Source organism: Chiroxiphia lanceolata, chromosome 23 (assembly GCF_009829145.1).
Source record: "Chiroxiphia lanceolata isolate bChiLan1 chromosome 23, bChiLan1.pri, whole genome shotgun sequence".
Taxonomy (NCBI): domain Eukaryota; kingdom Metazoa; phylum Chordata; class Aves; order Passeriformes; family Pipridae; genus Chiroxiphia; species Chiroxiphia lanceolata.
This window is the reverse complement of record NC_045659.1, coordinates 1,671,893-1,684,170: the sequence shown is the minus strand read 5'-3', so window position 1 is coordinate 1,684,170 and position 12,278 is coordinate 1,671,893. Positions and strand designations below refer to the sequence as shown.

The window sequence follows — 12,278 nt, the reverse complement described above, 5'->3', positions numbered from 1 at the left end:
ATGCCAGTTTTAGTAGCTGGACCCTAAAACTTTATTCCCCCTAAATTCTGCAGGAACATTCCAGCAGTGCATCACTCCAGGCACCGGGTGCTTAAAATTCCATCTGTGGAATTGTGCTCGGGACTTCTGCCTTGACAACCCAACCCCTCAGCAACCCACCAGCAAACAGGAAAATGGGTGGAAATTTGTATGAAATGAGTGAAATTTCCACCTGCACTGAGAACCCTGAGGGTGTGAGAGGGAGGAAGAGCTTTATTTTTTGTGCAAACCATGGCTTTGGGAGATAAGGGACAATCTGAACAAGCAGCAGAGTTGAGTGAGGTGCTCCCACTTTAAAGCAAAAGCAGCCTCAGCAGGTATGAATCTTTTCATTTCAGCTGTTAATATTTCAGAAAATTCTGTAGGAATCAGGAAAAAAATCCCTCTTAATCCACATTTGATGTCTGAGAAATACAGATGGTGAGGGGCAATGATCTCCTGGGGTGCCCAGATCCTGTGGGAAGCTTTCAGGCTCCTTTACTGCCAAGCCCTCAGTGCTCAGGAGCAAAACCTTCCCCTGCCTGGGAGTCAGAATTTACTCTCATGTTTGTTCAGCAGAAATAGGCCTCACCTTTATTTGTTTCTTCATGTGCATCTATGGGATCAAAGCCAAATATTTCACAGTATCAGAATCATTTCAAGCCCCCCCTCCCTTCACACGGAGCCAGGAAATAATGGAAGGTGCAAGAACCAACCTTCATTCCTTAATTTATTCAGATTAGTTTAAGAAACAAATTGCTTTTCGTTAAGTTCGAAAATTTCTCAATAAACATTATCCATATAAAAATACAAACAATAATAATAAAATCAAGACATTCAGTGGCCTTTACAATCTTGCCCTACAGCAAAATCAGCTGTCTGATTAAACAAACAAGAACAAAAACCACCCACTCTGCCATTTCAGAAAGCCGGGGGAAAAAAAAAACCCAAACAGAGAAAACTTTATGTCATCCACTGAAACAAAAAAATTTAGGGGATGCTGGACCAAATACAGAACATAAATTCCCAAGGGAATTTATGTCTTTTTGGAGGATGCCCTGCCAGCAGGATCTCCAGCTTGTCCTGGCGAGGGGGTCTCCTCCAGGGGCTTTAAACTGGCTGAGACACGTGAATCCTAAACCCAGAGTTTCCCTTCCCAGGCTCAATTCTGCTTCCCCCTTCCTGGAGCTTCTCAGCAGATCTGGTACCCTGAGGAGGAAGGGACCTGCTTCCTCTCCAGGCATTTTCCTGCTGGTTTGTGCTTCACAGAACCCCAGGGGCTGAGGGAGGTGTGGATTCCTGCAGCGTCCCCTGGGACACAGGGGCTGCCCTTGCCCACTTCACGCTTTTCTGGCTGAAAACCCAGGGCAGAGGGATCTCTGCCCTGCTCTGGAACATCTCACCTGGCTGAGCTTGCTGGCCCTGGGGGAGGGGAGTGAGGGGAGGATCAGCCTGGTGCTCAAACAGACCTTCATAATTTAATGTTTGGAGTGCAGTTACCATCCTAACACACAGAAACATTTCCTGAGTAGATCAGCTGCCTGCCCTCCCACCCCCAGGGAGGGAAAGGGCAGCACAGCCTGGGCCATCTTCTCCCCTGGCCTCTAGGAGAGCAGTTTGCCCATGGCCAGGAGCAGGGGCAGCTGGAGCACAGCGATGAACAGGGAGCTGCCCCGAACTGTGGACACGGAGCTGGGGGTGCTGGTGGGTGATGATGTGGTTGTTTCTGCTGCTGAAATGAAAGGAAAACACACCCCCCCCCGGGGTTGATTAGAAGGGCAAAGGAACCAGCTGAGCTACAAGACCTGCTCCAGAGTCTGTGTTCAACTCTGATCTCACAGGAATTAGGGGTCAAACCCACACCAAGGGAGGTCTGAATATATCCCCTGACATCAGTGGGGCATCATCAGTCCCTGGATGGGGATTCTCTGGAGTACCAGAAACACCATCTGTGGGAGCAAAGCCCCAGTCTGCACTTTGCATCTGCGTGGCAGAGCAAACAGGTGGTGAAGCCTGTGCAGAAATAAATAAGCCTGTCCTCTGCTTTGTAGCCCTTTGATGCCCCTTAAAGCAAAAAGGAAGCTTGAAAAGGTTTTAAGCTCAACATTATGACCTGAAAACCCTCTGCCACTCTACTCCACTATTGGAAATAGGAGATATTCTCCAGCTGGAGGTGCCCTGAGTCCCTCCTTCCCCTCTCCCCCAGCCCCAGAGCACAAGTGGAGCCCTTGCTTGGTGTGTCCTTCCCCCAGCTACTGGAACTGCCCAGCTGAAGATTAGTTACCTCTGGTGAGAGTCACAGTCTTGAACTGGGTGGATTTGTCAGTGAAGATGATGTATGCCCTGTGGAAGGAGGGAAGAGAGAGGAGAACAAACTCAATGGAGAGAAGCTGAGTGTTTCATGTCGACCCATGCAGGGATATAAAGGAGACATTAAAAGCAGATGATGAGACAGGAACTCTGGAGTCATCCTGAGCTCACTTATGTTGCCCTCCAGCCATATTGCATATTTTTTTGGTATTTTTAACATCTGAAACTGTTTCTTTATCCCACTTTGGCTGCTTTCCTGCCCTCCTTTGGATGGGATAGCCATGCCTTGTAACAGGGTGGCAATTAACTGTGACCATCTGCTCCTTGTAATTAGAGCCACTCTTGTCAGGAACTCTTGCATCCTTCCTTCCATCAGACTAATGGCTCTGGTTTCCTTTGACAAACACTTCCCACTGGTGCAACCCCATTAGTGTTCATGGAAATGAGGGCTGTTCAATGCCCTCATTTCCATGGGACTAATCTACATCCCCACCGATGGGAGCGAGTCCTGAAACCAGATCCTGGACACCAAAACTGGCTTTGCAAAAATGCCCCCTGGTATTTTGAAGAGAAAACCTGGAGCAGCCTCAGGAGGTTTTTTTTTCCAGCCCCTGCTCCAGAGGTGGGTTCCTGGTTGTGGGTGTTGCTCCCCCAGGCACTGTGCCAGCCGGATCCCTGGGTGGAGGTGCAGCCTTACCTTATCTGCACAGAGGACACGTTTGTGCCTGGAGATGTCCAGTTGGCTGCATTCTGGGTGCTGTTCAGTACTGCTGAGTCCACAGAGCTGCAGTTCTCCGGGGTTATCCCCTCCCATTGCCCCAGGGACTCGTTCCCTGGGGACAGGGCTTGCAGCACGAACTGCGTGGGCTCGTTGTCGGTGCTGTTTTGGGCTTCCTTGATTGTCACTGGGGAACAGAGCAAGGTGGACAAAGTGAGCTGTGTGTTCTGGAAGCCCCCATGGCCTCAGGGTTTCCAGCCCAGGCAGTGTTTGCTCTCCCACTGATCTCTGTGTCCCTCTCTGGGACAGATGCATGAGGTGACCCCTGCAAAGAGAGGGGGACTCGCCACAGTCCCCCCCAGGCACGGGAGGAAGAACCCCCTTATCTGCCCCCTCCCCATGCAGGAGTAGAGCAAGAGGAACTACTCAGTCACAGGTTCAGCCCCTGCTGTCCTGGGTGAACAACAGAGCAGGGAACAAAACACTTCTCCATGAAAAAACCAACCAACTGCAGTGGGGGCTCCTCGGGGGAGGTCTGAGGGAATCTGTGCCAGTTCACAGCAGCAGGAAGGGATCAGGGTGTCTCTCCTCCACTGTTTTCTCCACTGTTTAGGTTTTGCTGGACCTCAGGGCAAAGGGAGATCTGCTGGCAGGGAACTAACAGGGTCAGGCTGCCATTTAACTCCACTTCGTAGCATGAAAAGCCATTTTCTGTGATTGATGCTGAATGTTTGTCAGCACCAAAGTAACCTCTTCCCCTTTGTCTTTACAGCCATTGCCACTGAGGAGGGCAAATTGTCAGGGAGAAGGAGAGGGAACAAAACCACAGAACAACTTCCCCCCCAAATTCTGTGTTTCCAAGAGCGTTCATGTCCTTCTGGGCAAGCTGAGGCAAAAAGGGAGAAAAAAGCATCCTGAGGAAGGAAAGAGAATTTAGGATTGACCCTTTAGGCATGAACACGAAATAGGAACACAGAGGTAACAACTAGTGCTGTTTATCTATCTCCTGCCTGAAACAAAAGAAAATAAAATAGAAAAAGAGTGTTAGAGCTCACACAGTTTAAAAATGTCTAAGAACACCACGAGACTCAGGAAAGCAGCGGGGTGGGGACAGAGGGGACACATTTCTGTGCAGTGGGAGCTCTCTGAGCTGCAGAAGAGGTGCCTTACCTAGGTAGGTTGTGTTTGCCTGGTACACCTCAGGGGTCACTGTCACAGAGAAGTTGCCTTCAGTCGCATTCCCGAGCTGGGCACACTTGGATTCTGTGCTTGGATTCTGTGCTTGTGCTGGGACAACCAGTGTCCCCAGGAGCAGGAGCTGTGCCAAGAGGAGGGAAGTTGCCATGATCCACCTTGGTGTCTCTGCTTCCCACACCTGCACCTGGGAGCTGAGGAAGCCTCACACTCCCCAGCCTATTTATACCCTGGATTTTGATGAGGTCAATGCAAATATTTCCTCCTCCCCATCAAGGCACACACCCCAGGGGGAGATTTCACTGACACAGAGCACTTCCTCCTACCTGAAATCCTCGGAGGCAACTGGTGAAAATAAAGGGGTGACCAGCTGGGAAGGGCTAAAATGGACAGTGGGCACATCACTGAGGATGGAAATCAAGTGTGTGTCCCCTGAGCTGCCTTTGCGTGGTAAACACTGGGGTGTGCTTGCAGGTTCATGGTCCTGGAACTTCTTGCAGGACTTCCTGCAGTTCTGGAACTGTGGAGGAGCATCCAGACCTATTTCCAGCTCTGGTCCAGGCTTTTCTTGAAGGCCAAACAGTTCCAGAAAGCGTGGGAAACCCAGGCAGGGCACATCCTTGTAGAAATGTTCAAATATAGCTTCTACTCGTGGCTGGAGAGAGCTGGACTGTGAAGGGCCAAGAGGACGGTCTCTGATGACCCCCTTTCCCAGCCCTTCACTGATGAACACAACATTTCCCTCTGACAGATCCCTTGGGTGGTTCTTCTCGAGTCACTTCGGCTCTACCCCTCAAATAATACGTGAAAAAAAGAAGATTGAGTTTCTCTTTTTTTCTCTCCTTCCTCTTGCCTGGATTTCCCCATTTTCCCCACCCACCACTGGCTGATTGTGAGGCTGATTGTGCAAGTGCTCCCTGAGCTGTCGGGGCAGAGCTGTGGGGTGACCTCTGGGGACACTGGGACACCAGGAGCACTTCCCTGTTCCTGAAGGCAGGAGGGGCTCGTCCCGCTCACCTTCCACCTCCTTGGGAAAGGAACAGGGACAGGGCAGAGCGAAACCAGGGAGTGTGACACCCAGTAATTACAGGGCATGGCCCTGAATTGGGTTCCCTGAAATAGGGATCACTCCAGAGCCTGTTCCCAGCAGTGATTGTGCTGAGGGCAGTCACCTCCAGCAATGAAAAGGAGCCCCACGCTGAGTGCACAGGGACTGCAGAGGAGCTGCACCCCCAAAAAGGGGAAGGGAAAGGTCTTCCTTCCCCCCCTTGCACTTGCAGATCAGGGAATCACAGGATCATCAAGGATGGAAGAGACCTTCAAGATCATTGAGTCCAAGCACCACCCCAGCCCCACCACAGTCACCCCCACACCACGTCCAGCCCGTGACTCCACCACCTCCCTGGGCAACTTTTCCCGGTGTCTGACCGCTCTCCCAGTGGAAAATTGTTTTCCAAAGCCTGATTGGGACCTGCCCTGACGAGGGGGGTGTATCACTGGTGGCACACAGGAACTCCTGGAGGCGTTTTTGGTGTCCTCACGCTGCAGTTTTGCCAAGCCCACTCCATCCACCTCCTCCCTGGCTCTGCTGAGTCACTCGTGCTGGTGAGGGAGAGGGCTGGGTTTCCCTCCCTGTGCTCATCTTCCCTTGGTCCAGCCCCAAAGCACCTCACCCAGGTGGGTTTCAGTGCCCTGCCAGTGGCCTGAAGGTTTAGAAAGAAACTGGTGTGTTAAATGCTTCAAATAAACATTGAACAGGAGTGGGAGAAAAAGGGCAAGGGCAAGAAGAGGAATAAGTGAGTTCAGGACAGACAGAGTGAGAGGAGAGCAGCAGGAAAGAGGCCAGGGAAAGAGAGGATATGCTGGAAGAGCTGGTATCTGCTCAGTGGTGCTGACACTGGTCAGAGGTAAACTTGACCCTAAGGCAGAGAGTGTGGAGAAAATGAGAAAGGGAGATTTTCTGATGTGCCAGGTTCACAGAGTCAGATGCTCCTGCAGAGCCTCATTGCCTTGTGGTTCTGCCCTTGCCTTCTGCCCCACTGGGAGCTTCCCTGGGAGCTTTTCTGGGCGGTGCTGGGGCTCCTTTGATGCCCAGTGTGAGCTCAGGGCTGAGCTCAGGGCTCTACACTGAGAGAGCAGGAGAGGGTTCCTCCAAGGGACCCCTGGAAACAGGGAATGCTCTTCCCCACCCTCTGAACAACATTTTCTGGAAGCACCACGAGGAACACGGAAAGTAAGTCAGCAGTGTGAGAGCAGATGGAAATGGAAGCAGAGGGTTGAGAGCAAATGAACAGGGAAAAGGAAATGGAACGGGGAAAAGCAAATGGAATGGGGGAAAGCAAATGGAATGGGGAAAAGCCAAAGGAAAGGGGGAAAAGCCAATGGCAAGGGAAACCAAGGGTTTAGCAAGCCCAGCCTCCCTGGTGACGCTGCTGCCCGGGGCAGTTTCACATAAAGGCTCCTTGCAAAAGGCACCTGTGCCATCCTTTGGGTGGTGGGGGTGACTCAAAGGCACGTCACTGGGACAGGGTTCAAGCTGGATGCGTTGGACTCTCGGGGAGAATTCAGCCCAGGAAAGAAAAGGCAGGATGGGACCGTGTCACAAATATAACAGAAAGTTACCCAGGGCCCAAGTGGTCCTTGTAAGGGCTGGGGAAGTGACAGTGTTTGTGTTTGTTACAGGAGCTGCTCCCTGGGCCCTTCCAGGTTTGCTCCTCATCGGTTTCTTGGAGAGGCTGAACTTCAGTGGGAAAGTGGGAGCTGAGGCCTGACGTGGGGAGGGGATCCAGCCAGAAAACTGTCAAAAGGAGGGGTCTGTGATTGCAATAAATTTAATATTTTTACCCCACAAGGTGACTTCACAGTCCTTAATTTACCCAGGGATGAGCCCACATAAGGAAGCAAATCCAAGGGGTGTGAAGACTATGGAGGAAGGGCAGGAAGCAGAAATTACTGAGGGACACCCACGTGTGTTACAGGAGTGTTTGAGTCACGGGGCTCACAAGGAGCCCAAGCTCCCAGAGCACCCAAAATCCTTGGAGAGAGCAGCAGGATGGGTGGAGCAGGAGCTGACAGGGCTGAGACTGCTCAGCTGTGCTCAGAGCAGCACCCAAAAACACCCCAGGGAGCTGTGGGACCCTGGTGGTGCCAACAGGAGCCTGGCACAGCTCGTGTCTCCTCGGGCTGGAACGGGATCAGAGCCAGGGCAGGGAATTCAGGATCTGGCCCTGGCTGGGCTGGCAGAGTCTGGCTGGCAGGTGCCAAAGTAAACAGAGGCCCTGGGTAACAAGAGGCTCCCCAGGCACCGAGGGATGCTCTGGAAAGGCTGCTGGGGTGTTTCCCTGGCTCCCACCCACGCTACCAGTGTTACAGCAGATGGAATGACTCGGGCTTTTATTCTCCTCTGGCAAGCAGACAGCAGTTATCTCCCTGTCTGTCTCTCCTTGCTTAGCACCAGTGAGTGGTTCCTCCCCTGCCTTGTCTTCTCGTGAATCTGTGAAAGGAATGAGTTAAATGAATATTCCTGTTGGTGGGTGGAGGAGTGGAGCCCCCAGGAGAAACAGCAGCACTTGGAATCCTGGGCTCTGCTTCAGGAAGGGAAGTGAAATCCTTCAGCATATTGGCCGAGAGTGATTATTCCGGGGAAACCCAGGAAAACCAAACCTCCTCCCACCTGCACCCCACCAGGGGGGGATGGCAAGGGAGGGGGTGTCTTTTTGGCACAAGGCAGCAGTCACAGGGAATAAACAGTTGCACAAAACCACCTGTCTCGGAGCGGGGAAGTGGGAGCTGGAAATATGAACGACAGGCAAGCTGGAAATGTGAATCCCAGGGAGCTGGATCAGGCTCTCCCTGGCACGGTGGCTCCAGCAGGCAAAGCCCTCTGGGTGGAGAAGAGGTGAAGGCAGGGCCAGGGCAGGGTGCTGAGGAAAGCAAGGACACAGAGTTCTCTGTACCCCCTCTCCTGGTGCTGGATGGGACAGTCTGGTCTGTGCTGCAATCACCCTGCACACCAGGGCATCCTCTCCACTGGCTGCTGGCCCTGTGTGGCACCGAGTGGACTCTGCCCAGCTCAGGGCAAGGTGTGTTTGCTCTGAGCTGCTCTGCAGGGGTTCATTGCATTATTTGCTTTGGGTGAAGAACACGGGGCAGCTGAGATTTTACAGGGCTGTTTTGCAAATAGTGTGTTTTGTAGATGTGGGATGAAGGTGTTTTACTGCTCCAGCTGCTGAGCTGGCTTGGAGACATCCCTTGTCCTGCTCGTGGGGTGGGGTGAATCATCTCTGCTGGGATGGGCTCTGTCCAAGGGCTTGGGAGCTTCCAGAGGGCCCTGTGGCTCACTGGGGCTGCAGATGAGGTGAGGAATGCCTTCTGCAGCACGGGGAGCTGGGAGGCTGCCAGTCCCCACCCGTGGGCAGGGAAACACCTCAGCCCTGGGCCTCTGCCAGCAAGGCTCTGGCATGGCATGGCATGGGATTCCCCACAGGCAGCAGAAGGAATCTCCAGCTTGAAGGGCTTTACCCCAGTCTGTCAGCCCTGAAGGGGTTTTATCCAGGCTTGAGTAAGAAAAGGTGGATTGTTCCCTGCAGGGACACAAGGTCCTAAAAGCCCTCTAATAATTCACACCAGAGGGTTGCAGGGAGAGGGAGGGCAGGGTGGCAAGGGAGGACTGGTTTGAAGGACAAACATTCTGCAAAAAGGCACTTCCCCAAAGTGAGCAGTTTAACAAGGGGGTTTTCCTGCCCGACCTCCACTGCTGCTCTGCACTGTCTCGGGTCAGCTCCAGCCGTTGTCCCCTCCTCCAGTGGGTTTTACAGCTGCAGCTTCCCATCCCATTGACCCTGGGCCACCCCCTCAGCTCCCCCTGCCCCTGCCCTGACCCCACGAGGTGCCTCCTTTGGGAGGTGATGCTGCACCAGGGAGGGTGGGACTGGAGACTTGAAGAGACCAAAGGTGCCCCGAGTTCCATCCCGTGGTGCTGGAAGGCACCTGTGGAAGGGCTTGTGTGGCAACTGGGCAGATGGAACCTCTGGAGCGGCAGGTTTGTCCCGTCCTCATGCAAATGGGCACTGTTTGCTCATGCAAAGCCCTGCCCAGGTGCAGGGGCTGTCCTGGCAGAGGGCACTGCACATCTCCTGGTTTGCACAGTGGAACAGCCCGAAGAGTTTGGTCCCAAAACGGTCCTTCATCTCCAGAGTGAGGAGAAACAGCAGCACCCCCCTGTCTGCGGGAGGGGGGTGGCCCTGCCTCGGTGCCACCGGCACGGGCGGCTGGCAGGGCAGAGCAGGGAGCCCCGGGGGCAGGGATCTGGGACAGGAGGGAGCAGCAGCCCTTGGGAAAAGGGTTCCCGGTGATGGCAGGCTGCCCAGGAGATGGCAGCAGCTTCCCGGGGTGTGCCAGGGTTTGCTGTCCTGGTTCTGGCACCGGGACAAGGAGAGGGGTTCAGCAACCACGCCAGCTCAGCCCAGCACTCCTGGGAACGTGGGTTGTCCTGTCCTGCATCCATCAGGTGGATGGAGAGCCTGCTTAGGGGGAGAGAAAGTTATCCAGCTCCAGCAGCAACCACTAATCCCTCTTGGATCCCCTCGATGTGCCTTGGGAGGAGCTGTGCGAGCGAGCCCCCGCCTTCCCTGCCAGCAGCGACATCCCAGGGCAGGAATTGTGCTCCCAAACACCAGCCCCGACTCTGAGCCCATCCACGGCTCCTGCTGGGCACAGAAACGTTCAGAACCCGGCAGGTTTTTCTGCCTGGTGCCATTTCCTGGCAGCCCTTTACGGGGCAGATGGGAGGTGGCAAAAGCTGATGCCTGAGGCAGGAGCAGCACCTGGAAGAATTCCTGATGCTGCCAACCCAGCTGCCAAACCCGAGGTGGGCAGTGAGCAATTTTCTTGGCTGCAGATCAGCTCCAACCAGTATGTGGGGTCCTGGATGAGGTTTCTGCACCTTTAATCCAGGAAGGTGTTTCCAGCTCTCTTTATTTACCACTGCTGCCTCCTGTTAGACATTTGTCCTTCAGAACCTGACCAACAGGAAGGTGACACAGTGAGACTGGGAGGGGGGGAGGAGGTGCCCAATCAGTGGTGCATGTTTAATCGTCCCTTTCTAATGGTATTTGGGGATTTCCTATTTAATCAGTAATTAATGTGCCTGGCAATTAATTCTGCAGGACTCTCAGTGCCCTGAGCACTGCCGAGTGGATTCTGGTGGCCTTCACTTTGGGGAAATTCGGAGAAGTAATAAAGTTGCTGGAATGGATTGCAAAAGATACCAATTTATTTTGTGTTCCCCCTGATTAGCATGAATCAATTTTTTTAAACCAGGACGTGCACTTCACTTTTTGGACAAGGACAAGGGCCAGGCACCGCAGAGGAAAGAAGGGACTGAGAAAACTCTTGCATTAAGAAAAGCTACGAGGAGTGGATTTTGCCTTGCATCTCTCAGCCAGAAGACTTCCACATCCTCAAGGCACTTCAACAGGAGATTCCCCCCCTGTTTTCCCACCCTGAGCCCCTGGAAATCTCGCAGTGTGTGGCCTGTGCCTGGGATTGACCATGCTCTGACCTTGAACTGAGCTTGGCCCGTTCCTGGACAGCCACTAATGAATAAGCTGAGCTGGAGCTGGAGCTCCAGGAGCCTTTAATAGTAAGTAGGTTAACAGGCACTGAGGAAAGGGCCTGTGGAAGAGGAAGAGAGGGCTGTGTGGTGTCTGCAGAGAGAAGTGCAGACGTGCAGGGAAACACTGCAGAGCTTGGCTGGTTTGTTCGTGCTCGGATAAAATGCTTCCCCCCCATCTCAGAGCACCTTGACCTGGTGGTTTGTGCTTGTGCCTGGCAACTCTGCACTGGCTGGGGAGAGGGCAAAAAAATAGAGGAGGGAAAGCATTAAAAATGCTGGGGCTGAGCTGGAGCTCCAGCACTGCCTGGGCTCACCGCCAGCCCCAGACACAGCAGCAGAACCTCTCATGTTCAGCCCCAAAGGAGCCCCTAATTAGTGGAGAAACTGCAGAGCTCCCAACTTGTTTGGGGATGCTTCGGTGCAGTTGGCCCCCCTGAGGTTCATTAAACAAATGAATTCAGAGCAGTCAAACAGCTGGGATCTTCAAAGTGACAGGGACCTCTGTCCCGGGGGTGGCAGCACAGCCGTGTTGGCAGCAGCTGGCACTGCCAGGGAAATGTTTGCTGGGATGGGTGGGGCTGCTCACACTGGCACACAAACAGAGAACAGGAAGGATGAGGCCACGGACAGAACAGATTTCCTGGGGATCTGCTCGAAGAGGCATCAGCACCTACAGACCCACCTGCCCCCTCTGCCAGGGGTTTGAGTGTCCCTGGTGCCACCCGGGGCACTGGAGCCAAGGAAGAGCCACGGCAGAGGAGTGAGGGGCTACAGGGGGTTTTCCAGCAGGACACCAGTGGCACTGGAGCAGACTGAGCTGGACAGGTGTGTGGGAAGCAGGAGAAGGACAATGCTGTGGGACTGCTCAGGAGGAGCTCTAAGACTTGGTGGGGAACCTGACACTGCTCCCTCCAGTGATTCTGAGCAAAACCCCTGCTCAGGCCCCCAGTCCTTTGGGAAATGGAGTTATTTGTTTGGTAACCAATGCCCACCCACCCAGGGGCCCCTGCAGAGGAGGCTGTGACATTTCTGAGGCGAGGCTGCAGCGGGATGTTTGCAGGGTACAGCATGAAATGTTACCCAAATACCTCCAGTGCCCCCAGGGCACGGCTGCCCTTTCTGTGCCCAGCCCTCCCACGAGCTGGGGCTTCCATCAGTGCTGATTAAGGATCGTTTAGATGGAGTTTAAAACTCTGTTAGGATGGAGAAGAGTAGGAAGAGCTCTGAGAGTTGCCCTGGTCCCTCTCCTGTGCTTTTCCTGGCACAGTGGGATCCCTTTGCTCCAGCTGAGCAGCTCTGCCCACTCAGAGCTGGCTGGGCTGAGCCTCCTGCCCGTGGGTAAGATTTAGCATCTCCTCTGGAAGCATCCAGGAATGACAAACTAATGAATGGTGCTATTTGGAGAGCATGGGTGGGCACCAG

The 12,278-nt window shown here is 53.7% G+C and overlaps 1 protein-coding gene across 2 annotated transcripts; it reads right to left on the bottom strand.

Annotated features, from left to right (window-relative positions):
- Positions 1–834: 834 nt before the first annotated feature.
- LOC116797846 (placenta-expressed transcript 1 protein-like) lies at positions 835–4,461 on the bottom strand. Of its 2 annotated transcripts, none has more exons than XM_032709715.1 (4): positions 4,217–4,461; positions 3,026–3,233; positions 2,303–2,361; positions 835–1,750 (listed from the first exon to the last, which is right to left on the bottom strand). In XM_032709715.1, exons 1-4 carry the CDS (start codon positions 4,389–4,391, stop codon positions 1,623–1,625), a joined length of 570 nt encoding a protein of 189 aa, XP_032565606.1. In that variant the 5' UTR covers positions 4,392–4,461; the 3' UTR covers positions 835–1,622. The 2 variants fall into 2 exon arrangements, with proteins under 2 accessions (XP_032565606.1, XP_032565607.1); XM_032709716.1 differs by having other exon boundaries at positions 835–1,747.
- Positions 4,462–12,278: the final 7,817 nt, after the last annotated feature.

Bases quoted from the DNA above. Each gene is read 5' to 3' on its own strand.
- LOC116797846 (XM_032709715.1), bottom strand. From the start codon at position 4,391: ATGGCAACTTCCCTCCTCTTGGCACAGCTCCTGCTCCTGGGGACACTG. The intron at 2,362-3,025 runs GTAAGGCTGCAC...CTCCTTCCACAG, and splicing joins GTGTCCTCTGTGCAGATAAG to GGCATACATCATCTTCACTG. The intron at 1,751-2,302 runs GTAACTAATCTT...CTTTCATTTCAG, and splicing joins GACTGTGACTCTCACCAGAG to CAGCAGAAACAACCACATCA.